The sequence below is a fragment of the Saccopteryx leptura genome, chromosome 2 (assembly GCF_036850995.1).
Source record: "Saccopteryx leptura isolate mSacLep1 chromosome 2, mSacLep1_pri_phased_curated, whole genome shotgun sequence".
Lineage (NCBI taxonomy): Eukaryota > Metazoa > Chordata > Mammalia > Chiroptera > Emballonuridae > Saccopteryx > Saccopteryx leptura.
Genome location: NC_089504.1, coordinates 278477177 through 278499050, shown reverse-complemented (window position 1 = coordinate 278499050; position 21874 = coordinate 278477177). Strand labels below are relative to the sequence as shown.

At 42.9% G+C, this 21874-nt stretch overlaps 1 protein-coding gene across 2 annotated transcripts in view; it reads right to left on the bottom strand.

Moving 5' to 3' along the window:
* Positions 1-14304, bottom strand: part of DSTYK (dual serine/threonine and tyrosine protein kinase) — a 65431-nt gene extending 51127 nt beyond the window's left edge. The window contains exon 1 of one of the 2 annotated variants that reach the window (XM_066361954.1): positions 13769-14304. In XM_066361954.1, the coding sequence (XP_066218051.1) occupies positions 13769-14033 (265 nt within the window). In that variant the 5' untranslated portion in view covers positions 14034-14304. The remainder of the gene's footprint in view (positions 1-13768) is intronic. The other variant, XM_066361952.1, reaches the window with a different exon arrangement.
* Between the last annotated feature and the right edge of the window lie 7570 nt (positions 14305-21874).

The following is a 21874-nucleotide window of genomic DNA, read 5'->3' as shown; positions in this document are numbered from 1 at the left end:
CAGGTAGTCTGGGTTTCAGAAATTTCAAGACCAAGCAGTACAAGATATTTTGGTTGAGGAGGACGGTTTTTGGAGATGGAGAATGAAATGTATTCAAGTAGCCAAAACTCTTACTGAAGGCTGAAATATCAAGCTGGCAGGAATGTCCCTAAAAGTTATCCTACCTGGTGGCCATCCTAAGATCTACAACAGTTTTAAAGAAATGGATCGTCCTGGCATCTGGGAAGAGATAACCTCTGCCCTGCCCAGGTTTATGCCCTTTAGAAGCCATGTAAAATGAAGGCACTCAGCAGCCTGCTGACAAGTTCCTTTCTGGGTGACACTGCTCCTGAGGCTGGCTGCGGGGAGAACAGAAAGGCAGCTGGCGGCTGAGGCTGTGCTTTATGGGATGCAGAGATGGAAGCAGTTCCTAGAGGGCAGCCAACCCATGCTTCACCGAGGGCTTCATTTCCGTCATTTGGAAGGCAGCTTTGCACAACTAAGTAACCATTAAGAATGATCGAGTGGTGGGATGTGTCAAAAGGCCACAGGAGCCAGCTCTAAGTGGAGGCTCGCTATACAAATCAGAATAATGTAAGTTTAAAAAAACTTTTTTAAAATGATAATAGATTATAATCCATTGAAAAATTTCTCAAGTGCATGCTGATATAAATAGATCAACAAACAAAGGAAAAGAAGAGCTCTTCCTTAACACAGAATACCAACTAAGAAAAACAGAAGGAATGATAGCTATAAAAACCACCACTGAGGCAGGCTGGAGTTTTCAAGTAGACCAAGACTAAGATCACGTAGCCTGACCAGGCAGTGGTGCAGTGGATAGAGTGTCGGTCTGGGAGCAAGAGGACCCAGGTTTGAAACCCCGAGGTTGCTGGCTTGAGCATAGGCTCATCTGGCTTAAGCATGGGTTTACCAGCTTGAGCACAGGGTTGCTGGCTTGAGGGTGGGATCATAGACATGACCCCATGGTTGGCAGCTTGAGCCCAAAGGTCAGTGGCCTGAAGCCCAAGGTTGCTGGCTTGAGCCCAAAGTTGCTGGCTAGAGGAAGGGGTCACTCGCTCTGCTAGAGCCCCCTCCCAGTCAAGGTACATATGAGAAAGCAAGCAATCAATGAACAACTAAGATGCTGCAATGAAGAATTGATGCTTCTCATCTCTCTCCCTTCCTGCCTGTCTGTCTCTCTGTCTCCCTCACTAAAATTAAAAAAAGAAAAAAAAGACTAAGATCAAGTAGATGCTACATCTGGTGGTATTTCAGGAACAGGATTATCAGTGGAATCTTAGAACACCTCCCCACAAAGGACTAATCAATTGCAAAGGGAAAATGGTGACTTTAAGGTGAAGAACCTAGAGGACAGTAACATGTCCAGTGATCTAGCTTAACATCTCCATGGGTGGGGTGGGTTGACATCATGTAACCCTGATGTGATGCACACCATGTCATTTCTGTGCCTAATCCTGCTAAAAGGTTATGAGCCAAGTCCAGTCACAAGGAAACAACAGATAGATCCTGGTTGAGGGTCATCCTACAGAATGCAAAGCCTACTCTTGAACCCTGTTAAAGATGCAGTAAATGCCTGGGGAAGGCAGAGGAACTGTTGCACATTAAGGGAGCCTGAAGAGACAGGACAACTAAATGCAGCATGTGTTCCTGGATAGGACCCAGGATCATAAAGAAAAAGAGGCACTATTGAGACAGTTGGCAATATATGGGAATTTTGGACTGGATGATTGCATTGACTCAATGTTAATATTCTGAGTTGTATGCTGGTATGTGGAAGCATGTATTTGGGGAAAATGTACACTGGAGTGTTTACAGGAGTTAAGACAACTTATCCAGAGCTTGCTTTCGAACTGTTCAGAAGTGAGCAGACACAACAGAAAGATATTGGGTGATGGAGCAAATGCAATAAAATGTTAACAACTGGGGAATCTGCATGAAGTAGGTATGAGAGCTCTTTGTACTGATCTGGCAACATTTACATTAGCTTGAACTTATTTCAAAATAATCTTTTAAAAACGAGCCAAATGGATCCCTAGCAAAGTGATCTAGTTCCGGATCTCAGAGGAGAAAGAAATCAAGAGATAGAATTTTACTTGACAAAACAGAGCAAAAAAAAAAAAAAAAGGGCAGGTAAAAATACATTAAATACAGTAATAATAGACTTAGATAAGTTTCTTCACAGTCTGCTCTTTGTCCACGTGTGTCTCTTTCTGCCTCCTCACTCTTCCTGTGACAGTTTACTGCTGCCAGTTCCGAGTCTGGGGAGTTCAAGGCACGCATCTGAGTACATAGTTCAGAATAAGAGGTAGTACCCAAATCCTGAAAGCTAAGCAGTGTAGACAAACATCATGCTCCAGATTAGGACACTTCGATAAAGTTACCTTACACCAGCCAAGAAATCACCAGAAGCAGCAAGCCCTGCGCCAACTACAGTGGCCCATTCCAATTACTCAGAAGTAGGGAACAGACCTCCCTCCACCTCTTCTGGAGCTCAGGCCTCCTGTCTGTCATGTACTAACAGATCACTTCCAGCCTACACTAACAAACCCCTCTGCCAAGCTGGAGCAGTAGAATGACTCCATTTCACCACACGGAATGAGGGCCAGCAAAGCAGGCAATCGCTCAATTGGAAGAAACCAAAATGGGTTTTGCCAGTGGGGTTCTTCTATACGAAAAGAGTAAGAATGACTTTACTCCTACTAGCTGTTTCTCCACATTCTTTTCATATCCTTATATATCTCCACAATAGTAACAGTTAAGGCTAGAGTAATTGTACAGAGTATTTCTAAATAGTAAAACATCATATTAGTTCAGTCACTTCTAATTTAAATAGAGAGCTTTTATTCAAATAACTTTGTAATCTAGCTACATTTATGACAGGGCCTTAGTCTTTGCTCTGAAAAGTTTGTCTTGATTAAAAAAAAATCGCCTTGGGCAGACAGCTCAGTTGGTCCCCAACCTTTTTTGGGCCACAGAATGATTTAATGTCAGAAAATATTTTCACAGACTGGCCTTTAGGGTGAAACGGATAAATGTATCACGTGACCGAGACAAACGTCAAGAGTGAGTCTTAGACGGATGTAACAGAGGGAATCTGGTCATTTTTTAAAAATAAAACATCATTCAGACTTAAATATAAATAAAACGGAAATAATGTAAGTTATTTATTCTTCCTCTGCGGACCGGTGCCAAATGGCCCACGGACCGGTACCGGCCCGCAGCCCGGGGGTTGGGGACCACTGGGTTAGAGCATCGGTCCGAAGTGCAGAGGTTACAGGTTCGATCCCGGTTAGGGCACACACAGGAACAGATGTTCCATCTCGTTCTTGCTCTCTCCCTTCTGTTCTCTCAAGTCAATAAAATAACCACTTTTTAAATTAAAAAAAAATTTTTTTAATTCCTGGGAAATGTAAATACACGAAGCTAAAACCTGTCTGGCATAAATAAGGCACTGAAGCTCAATCTGATGAAGCCACAGTTAGACCTATTTTACATCTGAGTCAAAAGGATAAAAGTTTTTATTTTTTTAAGTGTGAGGCTTTTATTTTAAAATCAAAGCCTTTATGACTACACGACTTAACATAAATCTTTGGGATAGTTTTGATACATGATTAGCTAGACAAGTGAAAAGAAAAACAACCCTCAAGTCCTACTTCTCATCTTCCTGCCCAAAAAACACCACCCCAGGAAACGGAAGCATATCATAGAGTCCAACTGCAAAGAGAATTGTAGTCCAAAGGTTCCCACAGCCACAGGACACAAGGCTGAGGAATGCTTCCAAACCACTCGCACTGCTTGCTACAAAAGACAGGAAAAGGCTACTGCACGGTGATGTGAAGGCATTTCATTGTGGGTCCATAGGGGACACTGATGGGTCCTCACGAGCTGATCAACTTTTCTCCAGAATTTTGGATTGCACTTTGGAAGAATATTACATGTGGCTGATGTACAGCTTTAACCAAGCAACACATATCTCAGCCACTGCTACATCTCTTTTATTAAGGTGTCAAGTTCCAGGATTCCCAAGATTACCAGATTCCTTGTTTGGCAAAGAATCAATTTTTAAGCATGAGGTGGACTACTACTTAGATGGAGATCCCACAAGGTCTCTAGTCAGACCTTTGAAGATCAATAACAAAAACTGTATCTTCCCCATAGACACATCCTTGTTATAAATGACACTATTTGGATCCCTGGACCATGTAGGAAGCATAACCCATCATTCCTAGAGGTGAACTATTTTTCTGCAAGAAACAAATTTCGCCTTAGGTCTTAAAACTGTTAGGAAAAAACTACAAACCATATTTACCCACACACCTTATATTCTTCATACTGGCTTCCTTCTGAGTAACCTCTGAGAAAGATATAAAGATGACAAACAGTCAAATAATCTTCATGAATGCATTCTGCTTTTGAGCCAGATAAACAAGACAATTATAACTACTCCATCAAAGACGGTTTGGGGCTAACTTTCCGGAATTCTTTCAGAAAATTAGTAAAGCATCTCAACTCCTGTTTTATCGATGCCATTTAATCTTACAACTTCCCATATACCTTATCCCCTCTCCCTCCAAGACAGCCAATGGTTAATTAAGCAGTTAACCAATCTGTAGAAAATCCATTAAAAGGAACATGATGAAACATGACTCCTTCTTTCATTACATCAACTTGGAATTAAAAATATCAAATACCTGGACAGTGGTTCACCATTGTGTGTCCCGTGCCCAGTACAGTCAGGCATTAATAAAGGTTTGCTGGGTAAATGAATATTAAGGATTTACTTCTCATATCATGGTGAAGCTCTGGTGTACTGAGCATCTGCACACAACTCATTCTTTGGGACATGAAAATCATTCTCTGGGAGACTGGCAAAGAATGCAACTCAAGCCTAATCAGTCATCTATCAAATGCACATCGTTATTCTTTTTTAGGGCTAGAAAGAGTAAAATGGGGCAAATCTACAAAAAGCCTTATGTTTTAGGGGAAAAACGCAGTTCTGAAATAGAAATGACATGACATCATTCCAAAATCTACTAGCCATGGAAATAACTGAGCAGATACTTGCATGTTACGTACAAAGTACTCCGGCAGGATTTGAAGGAGATACAAAGATGAGTACAAGTCTTTATCCTTACGTGTTCAAAATCTCGTAAGCAGGATAAGATATATACATCCATAGCTATCATGAACATAACTAAATAAAAGCACGATCTATATGTCCAGAGCCTATAGGATTTGAGCAATAGGTATAAGGTAAAATTCATATTCCCCTCAACTTCAATAACATATTTTTGAGGTTTTCTTTTCTTTCTTTCTTTCTAAAATTATTTCAGCAAGAAAATAAGGGGGGAGAGAGAGAGAGAAAGACAGGAACATCGAGTTGTTCCTGTATGTGCCCTGGCCAGGGATCAAACTAGCAACTTCTGCACTTCAGGATGATGCTCTAACCAACTGAGCTCTCTGACCAGGGCAACATTTTATTTTCAAAAGGTGTTTTTGTGAAGTACATTAATTGCAGAAAGACTGTTCCCTTAACCTAGTGAGACAGACAACAGAAGTATGAAGAAATAAAGAAGATACTGGGGAAGTGGACAGAGCAAAACAAAATTTAAATACCAGAGTGGATTTTTATTTAAATCCATGCTTGCATTAAAACTACTTTCAAGTCTGAAGAATTAACCATAAAAGTCATCAGTAATGACTTTTAAGACTAACCTAAACATTGCAAATGATAATAATCTTAAGGTAATAATGTCTTTTAGGAGCAGACAAAATTATCTCAACCTTTTTAATTTACTGATTGATTTGAGAGAGAGGGGGAGAGAAAGAAAGAAAGAAAGAAAGAAAGAAAGAAAGAAAGAAAGAGCGAGCAAGGAAAGGGGAGAGAAACATTTATTTGTTGTTCCACTTATTTATGCATTCATCGGTTGATTCTTGTATGTGCCTTGACCCGAGATCAAACCCACAACCTTGGCATATCAAGACTATGCTCTCACCAACTGAGCTTTCCAGCCAGGGCCATCCCAACCTTTTTGGACTTCTCTGTGCCATGGGAAACAGACTATCCAAGGAAAGGAACATTAGGAAGGGAAAGGGTGCAAAGAACATTTGTGTTTGGGGAGGCCATATCTTCCTGGTGACACGGAGGTAGCAAAGATCAGCAAAGAGGGGCCTGGTACCCTAAACGGCAGGGACTGGTTATGAGAATAAAAGGCTTGGGTAGGTAGTGTCACATTATACTCAATCAGATAAAGTCTCCCACTGAAGTAAATTATAGTTCCATGGCAAGCTATGGAACCTGGGTTATGACGCATTTGTAATAAAATCTCTTTGCTGCCGGGGTACATTTTATATTCCCATAGTAAGGTCAGAAAAGAACAAAGGAAGAGTCACAGAAACAGAACTAGACTGGGAGCTTAGAGACCTGGGCTTAAATCCGGTTCCTGTTCAAAACTGTTCTGTCCTAGCTCTAGGTAGCTCAGCTGGTTGGAGCATTGTCCCAATATGCCAAGGCTGTGGGTTCAATCCCCAGTCAGGGCACATATAACAATCAATAATGAACACATGGATACGGGGAACAGCAATGTCTCTCTCTCTCTCTCTCTCTTCCCCTTCTCTAAAATCAATTTTAAGAAATTAAAAAAATTTGCCTGACCAGGAGGTGGCGCAGTGGATAGAGCGTAGGACTGGGATGCCAAGGACCCAGGTTTGAGACCCCGAGGTCACCAGCTTGAGCGCAGGCTCATCTGGTTTGAGCAAAAGCTCACCAGCTTGAACCCAAGGTCGCTGGCTCAAGCAAGGGGTTACTCAGTCTGCTGAGGGCCCGCGGTCAAGGCACTTATGAGAAAGCAATCAATGAACAACTAAGGTGTCGCAATGCACAACGAAAAACTAATGATTGATGCTTCTCATCTCTCTGTTCCTGTCTATCTGTCCCTGTCTATCCCTCTCTCTGACTCTCTGTCTCTGTAAAAAAAGAAATAAAAAAAAACAACAAAACATAGTCTGGTCTCAAGGTTTTTAAGTTTATCCCTCAATATATGTGCAGAGTCAATGCAAGCTGATCATCTATTTTGTGACTACTGGACCCCTTTTCATCTTCTTGCTCATCAACTTAACTGCAACCTGTGACATCTTAGGACAAGTGGTACAGACCACCAGCCATGAAAACTGAGTACATCCAGTACATGGCTAGAGGAAAAAAAAAAAGATAAACAACCATTAGAAATGTAGACCCAACATCCTGCATTCTATGAGTCAGAGACCCTTATCAGAAGTTTATGTTTGAAATTCTCCATTGAGCTATACCCCCCCCCTGTTGCTATGCTGCGCGCGACCTCCCTAGTGAATAGCTAACTGCCACATCTTCTTCTGTATAATGCTTGCTCAGCCTAGATAGCCACCCTATACAAAGGAGCCATTTTAGAAGCTCGGGGCTGCAGTGCTCCCTTGCGTGGGTTGCCTGCAGTCCCTGCGCAGGTTTGCAATAAAACTTATAAAATTCACTTTGGGTTTGCTGTGTGTGGTCTGTCTCCTGGGATGTAACACAACTAACCAATGAATGCATAAGTAAGTGGAGCAACAAATCAATAAGTATCTTTTAAAAATTGTCGTGTCCCACATTCTATCTTTCTGCTTCTCTTATTTCTCCCCTAACCCATCATGGTCCAACTTTCTAGTTCACCAACCACACACACACACAGTGTGTGCATGCTCAGACAGCCACATATTCTTAGCACTAACTACATGCTTGTATTAAGTCAGGGGTAGTTAACCTTTTTATACCTACCACCCACTTTTGTATCTCTATTAGTAGTAAAATTTTCTAACTGCCCACTGGTTCCACAGTAATGGTGATTTATAAAGTAGGGAAGTAACTTTACTTTATAAAATTTATAAAGCAGACTTACAGCAAGTTAAAGCATATAATAATAATTACTTACCAAGTACTTTATGTTGAATTTTCACTACGTTTGGCAGAATAAATCTTTATAAAACTTACTATAGTTAAATCTTTTTATTTATACTTTGGTTGCTCTGCTACCACCCACCATGAAAGCTGGAACGCCCACTTGTGGGCGGTAGGGACCAGGTTGACTACCACTGTATTAAGTGCTATGATGAATGATATATTATCTTTAAAGATCACAACAGCTTTGTGAGGCAGACATTATCACTTCCATTGTTTTTATTTAGATAATTCACGCATCACTAAATTATGCAACCATCCCTATTATCTAATTCCAGAACACTTTTATTTCCCACAAAGAAATCCCACACCCATTAGCAGTCACTCCTGTTTTCCTCCATCTCCATCTCCTGGCAATCACTAATCTACTTTTCTCTCTCTTACCAATTTGCCTATTTTGGACATTTCATATAGATGAAATCATAAATATGTGGCATTCTGTATCACTCCCATTTTACATATGAAGAAACCAAGACTCAAACAGACTAAGTAACTTGCCACAAGTCACACACACAGTTAATAATAGGCTGAACAAAACCGGAACCCAGGTCTGATGCAAATGCTTGTGCTTGCTTTGAACCACTATCTGCTGCTTCCAAGCAGGAAGAAAATTGAGAGACAGTGAAAATTTTGATGTACTTGGGGAAATGGGGTTTTATTTGTCTAGGGTAATATAAATATCTGCTGAGCTTATACTGAAATGCTGAGGCAGCTCCTCTAAACAGACCATGGCAAACTCCTAGAAAACACAACCACCCCCGTCTCTTTTTGTTCCATCCCACAACCTCAACTGCTCCCCATCCTCGGCTCCATGAAGATGGCAGCCCTATGACACCAGGCTGACAAGAATTTCTCTCCCAACTTTCTGTCCCTTCCCTAGATGTCACTCAGCCACTTCAACTTTATTATCCATACAAACTTCTAGGGAGTCCAAGAAAAATGTCTACTTTAAATTAGGGTACTAGTGTTCTTCCTCTTCTTTTTCATTCTGGCAACCTGTTTACACTAAGTGCGACATAAAGAGGGTGAAGAATGTGGGAGAAATCAGGCTGTTGGCTAGCCAAAGGCAAAGAGCTCTTAAAGCCTAAGATGTATAATTCACATAAAATGCCTATAATCTGGCAATACTTCAGCTTTCTGCCATTTTTCTGCTTCATGCCTTAACTATGTACATGGTTGAGATTAGATTATACTTTTCTAGAGGACCAAGTTCAGGTCTTCTAGGTCCTTTTCATCCCTCATCCAACATAAACAAATAGATACACAATAATATTGGTAACTATATATATTTTTCTTTCTTAGGAGGAAAGTATAAAAGGGAAAGACTGATTTCAACTAACCCAATAGTCCATTCTTTCTTTAAAAGCCCTCAAATTTATGAACCCTCTGACAGGAAAATTGACAGAGGGCTCTCAAGCCCCATAGTTAACTGAAAAGAAGGCAGCAAGGAAACTCATTCAAGGAAATTTCACTTATAATCCAGTTTTCTTTATAACAGGCCAACCTGCTCTCATTTTATTTATTTTTTAATTTCTTTATTGACTTTAGAGAGAAAGGGGAAGAGAGAGAAACATTGATCTGTTTCTGTATGTGCCCTGACTGGGAATCCAACCAGCAACCTTTGCTGATTGGGATGACACTTTAGCCAACCAAGTGATCCCACCAGGGCTAGCTATTCTCATTTTAGAGTTCTATTCCGTTTACTTTTTAACTTTTAAAACATCATGTGCATTATATACAGGGTGTGGCAAAAGTAGATTTACAGCTGTATGTAAAGCAGTTTATTCTTGTATTATTATTATTGTTATTTTCCATACGAACAACTGTAAACCTACATTTGCCCTGCCCTGCACTCTCTACACCAGGGGTCCCCAAACTTTTTACACAGGGGGCCAGTTCACTGTCCCTCAGACCGTTCGAGGGCCGGACTGTAAAAAAAACTATGAACAAATCCCTATGCACACTGCACATATCTTATTTTAAAGTAAAAAAAAAAAAACGGGAACAAATACAATATTTAAAATAAAGAACAAGTAAATTTAAATCAACAAACTGACCAGTACTTCAATGGGAACTATGGGCCTGCTTTTGGCTAATGAGATGGTCAATGTGCTCCTCTCACTGACCACCAATGAAAGAGGTGCCCCTTCCGGAAGTGCGGTGGGGGCCGGATAAATGGCCTCAGGGGGCCGCATGCGGCCCGTGGGCTGTAGTTTGGGGACCCCTGCTCTACACAGTCCCCAGTGAACACAAAACTGTCAAAAGTAAGAAGAAAGCATAATTGGGGGGGTCTTTCCCATCTAATTTGTGGTTAAAAGTAAAATAATAAAAACAGTAAATCCATGATCTTCAGTTGTTCAAATCTACATTCACACCAGAAGCACAGCCCATCCTGATATGCTTAAAACCTTCTAAAGGTTGTTGGGTTAAAAACTGAGTATCCCTTCTCTTAACATTCCAAGTTCCTACTAACTAGAAACCAACATTTACAAAAGAAAATTGAGACAGTCTCTGAATGAACATGACCTTGCAAAGATGGCCTGTAAGAAAAAACAAGATCTAGTTGTCTTTTAAGGAGTGGTTTCTACGTTCTAAAACAATTAATTACCTAAACAATTACCTGGGAAAAGAGCATTCCCAAAATATACATTTATAAGTGACACCTCACTAATTTTTCCCTCCAAAGATAAAACCCTCCATGTTGAAAGGAATGGAAGTATTTTATGGAAGAAAATCAAACTGCTCCCAGTGCTGTCATCTGGACCCTCTCTCAGTTTTTATTTCTGGTGGACAGAGGATGAAGAGAGTTTAAAAACGCTAAGATTTTTAAAATGCAGTCAGCTAGAAAAGCCAATGAGGCAAACTACAAAGGTGCACTTGTATTCTTAAGTTCGTTTTTAAAGAATAAACACAAGATCCAACCTTGAAAAGCACCACCTCTCTGAGCTGAATCTACTCTCCTGATTTTTTTCTCAATAGTAATTCAGCCTGACCGGGCGGTGGCGCAGTGGCTAGAGCATCAGAATGGGATGCAGAAGACCCAGGTTCGAGACCCCAAGGTTGCCAGCTTGAGCGAGGGCTCATCTGGTTTGAGCAAAGCTCACCAGCTTGGAGCCAAGGTCGCTGGCTCAAGCAAGGGGTTACTTGGTCTGCTGAAGGCCCGCAGCCAAGGCACATATGAGAAAGCAATCAATGAACAATTAAGGTGTTGCAATGCGCAATGAAAAACTAATGATTGATGCTTCTCATCTCTCCATTCCTGTCTGTCTGTCCCTGTCTATCTCTCTCTGTCTCTGTAAAAAAAAAAAAAAAAAGCAGCAACGGAGGTTTTTGGCTTTTTTTCAGATAAGCTGTAAGAAAACCCTGTGAGCAAAGAAAGCCAGCAGAAAGCACTACGAAAGGGGGAGGGTGCAAGTACACATTCTGGGGTTCATTTCTAAACACACTAGCCCTTCTCACGGCTGTTTTCTGACAGTATCACAGAAATCAGTCCCCTCTAGGCCTGACCTGTGGTGGTGCAGTGGATAAAGTGTTGACCTGGAAATGCTGAGGTTGCCAGTTCGAAACCCTGGGCTTGCCTGGTCAAGGCACATATGGGAGTTGATGCTTCCTGCTCCTCCCCCCTTCTCTCTCTCTCTTCTCTCTCTCTCTCTATCTCTCTCTCTCCTTTCTAAAATGAATAAATAAAATAAAATAAATAAATAAAAATAAAAAAAATAAAAAAAAGAAATCAGTCCCCTCTATAGCTCATTTTCAGAACAGCAAATCTCTGGGCATAAGATGTCAAAACTACAATTTCAGAATAGCTAATATCAGGGGCCCAGGATGGGCCACCCCAAGATATTCCACAATGGCATGTTAAGTATTTTGAATTAAAGTTACTTTAAAAATGGCATGTCTAAGGAAAAAACCCTGACCTCTCTGTCCCCCTTTATTTATTCATTTATTTTAAAGATTTTATGTATTGATTTTACAGAATGGGGGGATCCTAAGTATCAACTCATAGTTGCTTCACTTTAGTTAGTTGTTCATTGATTGCTTGTCATGCATGCCTTGACCCGGCAAGCCCAGGGTTTCGAAATGGCGATCTCAACATTCCAGGTGGACGCTCTATCCACTGTGCCACCACAGGCCAGGCATCTCTGGCCCCTTTTTAAATCTCCCATGTGATAGGTGGCCTCCCAGCTCCAGAGGGCTGAGACAACCTTAACCCAAGAGTTAAAAGAATCCAGTCAAAGCTTGTATAAACAAGTCTTCTAATGCCTTCACCTTACTTACTACTCAAGTCCAAATTTTGCTTAAATTCCTCACTAACAAATATCCAAAACCTTGCATAGATTCCTTTCTAATAAGCAATAACTTTCTTCTTCTGTTAATTTGTCACAAATTTGTTTGTCTAAAAAGTAAAATAAGTGCCTGGTTTGATCATTTCTTTGAGCCTCGTTTTATGATCTTACCACGTAAGAACTAAAGAAGGCGGGGGGGGGGGGGAATTCTCCCTCTCTCTGACACTAGTGATTCTCCTCATATTTATCCCATGAGGTAAAATCCCATGAGTTTTTTTATTTACATCTAGGCCAACTAAATTTTGTAAGAGTATCATTTAGGACCTTAGCAAAATCCTACTATTTTACCTTATCAATATTTATGGACTCTCAAATTTAGGCTATTAAACATAAATCGTGATGAGTTTAACAATTTGTTCCATTCTCAGCCTCTGTTTAAATTTGCGGTCAGCCTCTTGATTAGTGTTTCTGAAAGCGTGTTTGCAGACCACTTGCATCAGAATCCCAAGATGTTTTTATGTTTAGATTCTTAGGACCCACCCACTAGACCTACTCAATCAATGTGTGGAATAGAGCCTGCAACACTTTTTATTTTAATTTGATTTTAATCCATACTTAAGTCTGAGGATCACTAAATGAAACCCACTGACTTCTTTGCTATGTTGTCCCCAAGGTATCTGTCTATATGCGATCTCTTCCAACCTAGGTTATTACCTAATTAGACATAGTAGTTAACAAACCAAACCCTCCAGTTCTCACCAATAACACGAGTTTAAGAGGAAGCAAGAAACTAGGGAAGATCAAAGACCCTCCTGAACGATTCTAAGTGCTGCAGGGCTACACATCCCAGAGAGAATCAAATCAAGAAGTCAATCCCTTCCCTCTCTAATTTCTTCACCATAAGCACAAGCAACATCTCTGGCAGTTCCCTGCACACATCAGCTATCATTTCCTTTAGCGACCCCAGACCCATCGCGACTCCAGTCCCTACTTCTTCAGAGTCGCCTCAAGATTGGTGTAAAAGCATTTCACACACATAAACAAACACAACACACACGCTCAACCCATTACAGTTCCCTGGCCTCTTCAGGCTCCTCGGGCACTCTGCCTCCTGCCCCTCTTTCATCTCTCTATCCCTAAACTGCGACTCGGATCCAAAACCGCCCAGCCCCCAACTTTTCCCCACTCTTCGAGTTAACCCCTGCCCTCCCCAAACACCGGCCCCCGCGCCCCCGCCCGCGCACAGCCCGATCCCCGGATCCTGCTCCAGGAACTCCCGCATCTGTGCGCCCCTTGCCCCCAGGATCCCCAGAGTGAGCCCCCGCCACCCCTCGCCTCTCCCACAACCCAGAGGGACGCCCTCCCAAGGCATCTCGGATTCGGCCGGCGCAGGCCCACGGGCCCGACCACACGGCCCTTCTCCCCTTTCCAGCTGTCCCCGGGCTTGTTCTGCAGGCAGGGGTGCGGCCACGCTCCAGCTTGCCTCTCCGGCCCTCTCTCCTGTCCTCCTTACCCGCCTGCAGCCCGGCCTCGGCGACATCGCCGGCAGGGGCGCGCTGGGCCCCACCGCTCCCCGGAGGGGAGGACGGACAACTGTGGTCGTGGGAGCCCTTGATGTCGCGGAAGAACTTCTGAGTTTCGCTCAGGTTCTGCCGCAGCCGTTCCAGGTAGCGGCGGTAGCGGCTGAAGCTCCGGCACAGATCCCGGATCATTCCGCCGCCTCCCGGGCCAGGACCCGATACCGGCTCACTGCCCCATCGCACGCCCTCGCCCTCCATCTCCTCAGCCCGCTCGGTTTTCGGGGCTCGGTCCCCGGCCCACTGGCCTGGCTTCCCTCCTCCCGCCCCTCTAGTGCTTGAGGGAGGAGGAATCCGCCTCCTAACGCCTCTGCCTGCAATCGCCCGGGCTCCCAACTCCGTCACCGCAGTTAAAAACAGACCATCCTGCAGTGCGCCGCGAACGGAACCTTTATCTCCAAGATCCAAAAGAGTGAGGGAAGGATCGCTGAAACGCGCCGTGGATGCGGTGTCTCCTGGGACTTGTAGTCCAAACCAGGAGACTGTGACTTGGATTCATCACCCGTTGGTATAAACCTCACGATTCCTGTGCTTACACTCTCTCCTCGTTTAAAAATTTGTTCCTATTCCCTACATAAGTGTCTCTGAGCAGAGAAAGGAGCTTATGGACCCGGACGCCAGCAGAAGTGGGATCCATTACAGAAACCAGAGCAAAAGATTTTAATAGCTAAGGAGAGGAAGGAAACAAGGCGGAGGCCAGTAATATCTCCGTGGCTACCCTAATGGCTCTGAATTTCCGCATACAGTAGATACTGTGGAACTGGCTAAAAATACCCTGGAATTAGGGAAATCCTTCATGTTTGTATTGCGTCCTCCTTTTCTGACTTTCCTTCTCCAGGTGTGGGAAAGGGGGGGAGAGGTGTGAACGGGTCGTTAAAGAGCTTTAAACTGAAGTTCATTTGGGTTTCCTGAAGTAGACAGACCAAGCCGGTTAAGGGGAAGTTGAGGTTTGTAGCCTTCCAAACAGGTTCTGAGGATTTTAACTTGACAGAACACTTACATTCACACAGACTGACTGTCAAGGAACCCTGAACACAATGACGGAGGAGATAAAACCTGATCACTACCTCTTTTTCGCCTCCTGCTTTCTCTCCCCTCTTCTCCCGGCAAAGCCCTCCTGTCTTTGTCTTTCTTGGTGTAGAAAAACCCCATAATTCACCCAAGCCATATTTCTCTAACAGGCTAAATAATTTAGTTCCTCAACTGAACTTAAGGGGAGACTTGAGTTTGAGTCTGAACTCCCCAATGCCTTGCCTTGGGACCTATGAAGTAAGGGTTTCAACTATATAATTGATCTTAAAGGGCTCTACAATTTTGAATCTTGATTCAAAGCCTTCACTTTTGTCTCCCAACATCTCATCCTTTCAGTGCAAGTGCTTCTAGGTAAGTACTGTCATGATCATTGGATTAATTCGATGTAAAATGTGAAGGGTTTCACCTTTAGCATGTTATAAAAAGGAGTCACTGGTTCACATGAATCTCTACTTGGTAAAAGCCTTTGAAGTCTCCTGGTCAAGAGAGAGCCTCAGGCTCTTTCTCATGTATTCTCTTTTACTTGCTCATATATTCTTCACTGGCCATTCCTCATCTTTGCAAGACCCCCATGCAACCCATAAAAGACTCAGTAAAACAGAAATGAAAATACAAAGTGGAAAGTTTAATACAAATGGGGTTGATACAATTTTTTTAAATGAAGAAGAAACATGTAACAAAGCAATGTGTGATGACTTGCCACACAGTAATTTCTAACAAAGGAGATCAGATGAGAGAATACTAGGGCTGAAATTGTCCAGAAAAGGAACAGGGAATTAATATCTATCTTAAAGACACAAGAAAATTTAGATTGACGGGAGTAATGAGGGAGGACATTGTGTCAGGTAAAGGTCATAGAGCTCATCCTTTTAAAAACTATTCATTAGTACTTTATATTTACTTTTTTTTTTTTTTGACAGAGACAGAGAGAGAGTCAGAGAGAGGGATAGATAGGGACAGACAGGAAGAGAGAGAGATGAGAAGCATCAATTCTTTGTGCAGCACCTTAGTTGTTCATTGATTGCTTTCTCATGTGCCTTGACCAGGGGGCTGCAGCAGAGCGAGTGACCCCTTGCTCAAGCCAGCAACCTTGGACTCAAGCTGATGAGCTTTGCTCAAACCAGATGAACCCACACTCAAGCCACATACCTGGGTCCCTCACGTCCCAGTCCGACGCTCTATCCACTGTGCCACTGCCTAGTCAGGCCTTTATATTATATTTACTTTTAAAATAAATAAGACTGTGGTATGAAATTCAAATGGTGCAAATGGTACACAAGGGAAAACTAAATCTTCCTTCTACTTCGTCTCCCAGTCACCTAATCCTCCCAGGAGGTAACCACTGTTACAGATCTAGATACTACACAGATATGTGTTTTTAAATACATAATATTGTACTGACTCTTTTCTGCCCTTATAGACTCTTCCATACCAGAACATAAAGATCTGCCTTATTCTTTTTTTGTGTGTGACAGAGACAGAGAGAAAGTCAGAGAGAGGGTTAGATAGGGACAGACAGGAAGAGAGAGAGGTGAAAAGCATCAATTCTTTATTACAGCGCCTTAGTTGTTCATTAATTGCTTTCTCATATGTGCCTTGACTGGGGGGCTACAGCAGACTGAGTGAACCCTTGCTCAAGCCAGTGACCTTGGGCTCAAGCTGGTGAGCCTTGCTCAAACCAGATGAGCCCACGCTCAAGCTGGCGACCTTGGAGTTTTCGAACCTGGGTCCTCTGCATCCCAGTCAGATGCTCTAGCCACTGTGCAACCGCCTGGTTAGGCCTGCCTTATTCTTTTTAACTGTATGATATACTACCATACGAATTGGGATGTTTATTTAACAAGACCTCTATTGATAGGCCATTAAGTGTTTTTGCAGCCTTTTAGTGTTACAAATAATGCTGCAGTAACTACCCTACATACATAATTTTTAATATGTATGACTATGTCTCATCCCCATTTTTGATCTGCTGAGGAAAGTGATCATTTGTTTCCTGTTGCTTAAAATCTTTTTTTTTTTTTTTTGGTATTTTTCTGAAGTTCGAAATGGGGAGGCAGTCAGACAGACTCTCGCATGCGCCTGACTGGGATCCACCCAGCATGCCCACCAGGGGGCGATGCTCTACCCCTCTGGGGCATCGCTTTGCCACAATCAGAGCCATTCTTGTGCCTGAGGCAGAGGCCACAGAGCCATCCTCAGCGCCCGGGCAAACTTTTGCTCCAATGGAGCCTTGGCTGCAGGAGGGGAAGAGAGAGACAGAGAGGAAGGAGAGGGGAAGGGGTGGAGAAGCAGATGGACGCTTCTCCTTTGTGCCCTGGCCGGGAATCAAACCGGGGACTCCTGCACGCCAGGCCGACACTCTACCACTGAGCCAACCGGCCAGGGCCATTAAAATCTTAAAGGATGTGAAGGACAATGAATAGTTTCTAAATCACCTACAGGTAAAAATACATATTGTGTTCAGATATCCAATTGTAAGGGCAAATAGGGGAGAATAGGGCTTTAAATGATAACAAGAGAGGATTTAAGTTAGTACAGGGGCCTAACCTGTGGTGGCGCAGTGGATAAAGCACTGACCTGGAATGCTAAAGTCACCGGTTCAAAACTCTGAGCTTGCCTGGTCAAGCCACATATGGGAGTTGATGCTTCCTGCTCTTCCCCCATTCTGTGTGTGTGTGTGTGTGTGTGTGTGTGTGTGTGTGTGTGTCTCTCTGTCTCTCCTCTCTAAAATGAATAAATAAATAAATAAAAATAAGTTACTATAGTAAAGTGTTTCCAGAAAATGATGAGCATAAAACAATTAATGAAAATGATCTACTTTTGTTCTCTCCTAGAACACCAATAAAATGACAGAAAGTGGATTTTTAAAAGCGTAACCCCATAACAACAAGAGGAACCAGTACTACAACAAAAACAAAAAAAGTAGAAGCTGGGCCCTGGCCAGATAGCTCAGTTGGTTAGGGCATCATCCTGATACACAAAGGTTGTGGGTTCGAACTCCAGTCAGGGCACATACAGGAACAGATTGATGTTTCTCTCTCTCTCCCTTCCTCTCTCTCTAAAATTAATAAATTAAAAAGTATTTTTTAAAGTAGAAGCTAGAAAGCAAATGGACAAGTTTTAACTAAGTTATGAACCTGGAGAAACCTGAATCCTAAACTCAAAGTAGAAAAAAGCTGAGAAGCCCTGGCCAGGTAGCTTAGTTGCTTAGAGTGTCATCCTGATACCCTAAGGTTTTGGGTTCAATCCTCAGTCAGGATAGATACAAGAATCAACTAATGATCCCTGGCCGGTTGGCTCAGTGGTAGAGCGTCAGCCTGGTGTGCAGGAGTCTGGGTTCTATTCCCAGCCAGGGCACACAGGAGAAGCGCCCATCTGCTTCTCCACCCCTCCCCCTCTCCTTCCTCTCTGTCTCTCTCTTTGGCTCTGCAGCCAAGGCTCCATTGGAGCAAAGTTGGCCCAGGTGCTGAGGATGGCTCTATGGCCTCTGCCTCAGGCACTAAAATGGCTCTGGTTGCAACAGAGCAGCGCCCGAGATGGGCAGAGCATCGCCCCCTGGTGGGCATGCCCAGTGGATCGGTCGGGCGCATGTGGGAGTCTGTCTGACTGCCTCCCCGTTTCCAACTTCAGAAAAATACACACACATACACACACACACACACACACACACACACACAAAGAATCAACTAATGAATGCATAGATAAGTGGAAAAACAAGTTGATGCTTCTCTCTCTCTTTAAAATCAATAAATTAAAAAATATTTTTTTAAGGAGAAAGCTGCTCTAGCCCAATAGCTCAGTTGTTTTGAGTATTTGTCCAGATGCGCAGAGATTGCTAGTTTGATCCCTGGGCAAGGCACATACAGAAACAGATGTTCCTGTCTCTCCCTCTCTCTCCCTTCCTCTTTCTAAACCCAATATTTTTTTAATTAAAAAATAAAAATTATAAAATTATAAAAGGAGCCTGTCCTGTGGTGGCGCAGTGGGTAAAGTGTTGACCTGGAACGCTGAGGTTGGCAGTTCTAAACCCTGGGCTTGCCTGGTCTAGGCACGTATGGGAGTTGATGCTTCCTGCTCCTCCCCCTTCTCTCTCTCTCTCTCTCTCTCTCTCTCTCTCTCTCCCCCTCTCTAAAATGAATAAATAAAATCTTTTTTAAAATATTTTTTTTTAATTATAAAAGGAAAAAGCTGAGAGCCCGTGTGTCTTCCTTCTGCTTGTGAAAATTAATTTTTTTTTTAAAAGCAGCTGAGACCCAACCTGATTAATACTTCAAAATCCTTCAAGTCTCAGTAATTAGTGGCAGCAGGTCCCACCACTGCCTGCTGTGGAGGAGAGGACACCAGGATTGCCACGTGCAGGGTGTACACTGGGCAGGGATTAAAGGATTCAGTAAGCTGTTTAAGAGCAGTTAGATCTGCTTCTTAACTGTCCCCCACTCCTTCTTTAACTGTTTCCTCTCCTCCCTAAAGAAAACTGTTGTTTTTATTCTCCAGAGACAGTTAAATAGGAGTTCTTTTTATAAACAGGGAGATTAAGTGACTTTATGGATATTAGATGCTAAGATCCTCAGCCCTCTTCCTCCACTCAGTTCCCAGATCTCTGACTCCCAGATGCTTCCCCTTCAGAGAGGAAACTTGAAGTGTCTTCTGCAAGAGATTTACCCAGCCCAAGAGAAAAAGCCCAAAGAAAGATCCTGACATCAGAACAAGAGGTTTTTTTCTGGCTTGTTCACTGTTGTATCTCCAGCAACTAAACAGTACCTGTCCCTTAGTAGGTGTTCATTATATATTTGTTGAATGAATGAATGTTCAGTGTAGCATTTTTGAATATTCAGGAAAGCACAAGGGAGAAAATAAAGACCACTGATGTTTCTACTCTCCAGAAAAAATCAGTAGGTTACATTTGTATTTATTGATATTGGTCCTCATCGGAGGGAAGGAGATAGATGAGAAATATATTAGCCTTTCTGAATTTATTTTTCTACAAGTTTCTTTGAGTTCGAATGATTTCTAGAGAGATTCTGAAGCCTTGGTCCTCATGTTCACGTAAGTGGGATTCAGGTGTTTTTTTGTGGGACACCAAAAGACATTAATATTTAATTCTGCTGTGTGAATCAGAGACAAGTTTACTAGTATGACTATTCCATTATGAAAAATAAAATCACAATCACAAATCCAAGAATTAAGAAATCCACAAAAAAGAAAAAATACAATTTTTAAAGAGAAAAAAATACAATTAAACACTTATAAGTTTTCCATAGATATTTTACTACCGTTCAATTGTTGTCAACTTCTAAAGTTATCATTAACAGGCATGTGAAACTCAGCTCCAAAGAAAGGATAGCTTATGGGGGGGAAATGATAACAATTGGTTAACCAGTTCTCTCAATTGGGAAAAATGTTCACTATTATCAAGTTTAGTAGCAGAATAGACCTTCTTTTGGCTCAAAACTGATTTAAAGAAAAATATGTTTGAGAATCTCTGTTCTAGATAATCTTGCTCTCTTCTCTGCTTAGTCTGACAATATTGCAATTCAGTGCTTCTCAAACTTCAATGTGCACAAGAATCATGTGGGCATCCTGTTAAAATACACTTCTGATTTCGTAGGTCTGGGGTGGCACTTGGATTCCACATTTATAACAAGCTCCCAGGTGATGTCAAAGCAGCTGGTCTGTGGACCCCAGTTTGGGAAGCAAGGGCATATGGAGCCTGCAGTCAGCAAAGCCTCAGGGTTGATAAAAAAAAATCTTAGAGTCAAAAAGACCTGCATTCAAATCCTAGCTCTATCCCTTCTCATTTGTATGCCGTTGGAGACATTACTTATTTTCTCTAAATCTTACTACCTTCTCTATAGGGTTACTGTATTAAAAAAGCAATGCTGATTGTAAATCTCAAATTATGTCAAAGTTTTAAAAAAGCGGTCAATAAATGGCTACTGCTTTAATCAATTCTGTTAAAATTATGACAAACCTAAATTCAAGTCCTGACTTGCTACTTTATTATCTTGAGAATATTCTTGGCCCCTCTGAATCTCGGTTTTCTCATTCATCAAATGGAATAATAATAGTACCCACCTTATAAGTTTGTTGTTCTTGTTTCTGTATTTTTCTGAAGTGAGAAGTGGAGAGGCAGAGAGACAGACTCCTGCATATGCCCAATAGGGATCCACCCAGTATGCCCATTAGGGGATGATGCTCTGCACATCTGGGCTGTTGCTCCATTTGCAACTGGGGCCATTTTAGTGCCTGAGGGGGAGGCCATGGAGCCATCCTCAGCGCCCGGGCCAACTTTGCTCCAATGGAGCCTTGGCTGCTGAAAGGAAAGAGAGAGACAGAGAGAAAAGAGAGGGAGAAGAGTGGAGAAGCAGATGGGCACTTCTCCTATGTGCTGTGGCTGGGAATCGAACCTGGGACTTGCACATGCCGGCAGGAAAAGTTTTTTTTAAAATATGCTCAATATAGAGCCTAGCACAGGGGTCCCCAAACTACGGCCCGAGGGCCACATGCGGCCCCCTGAGGCCATTTATCCGGCCCCCACCGCACTTCCGGAAGGGGCACCTCTTTCATTGGTGGTCAGTGAGAGGAGCATAGTTCCCATTGAAATACTGGTAGTTTGTTGATTTAAATTTACTTGTTCTGGCCCTGGCCGGTTGGCTCAGCGGTAGAGCGTCGGCCTGGCGTGCGGGGGACCAGGGTTCGATTCCCGGCCAGGGCACACAAGAGAAGCGCCATTTGCTTCTCCACCCCCCCTCCTCCTTCCTCTCTGTCTCTCTCTTCCCCTCCTGCAGCCAAGGCTCCATTGGAGCAAAAGATGGCCCGGGCGCTGGGGATGGCTCCTTGGCCGCTGCCCCAGGCGCTAGAGAGGCTCTGGTTGCGGCAGAGCAACGCCCCGCAGGGGCAGAGCATCGCCCCTGGTGGGCGTGCCGGGTGGATCCTGGTCGGGCGCATGCGGGAGTCTGTCTGACTGTCTCTTCCCATTTCCAGCTTCAGAAAAAAAAAATTTACTTGTT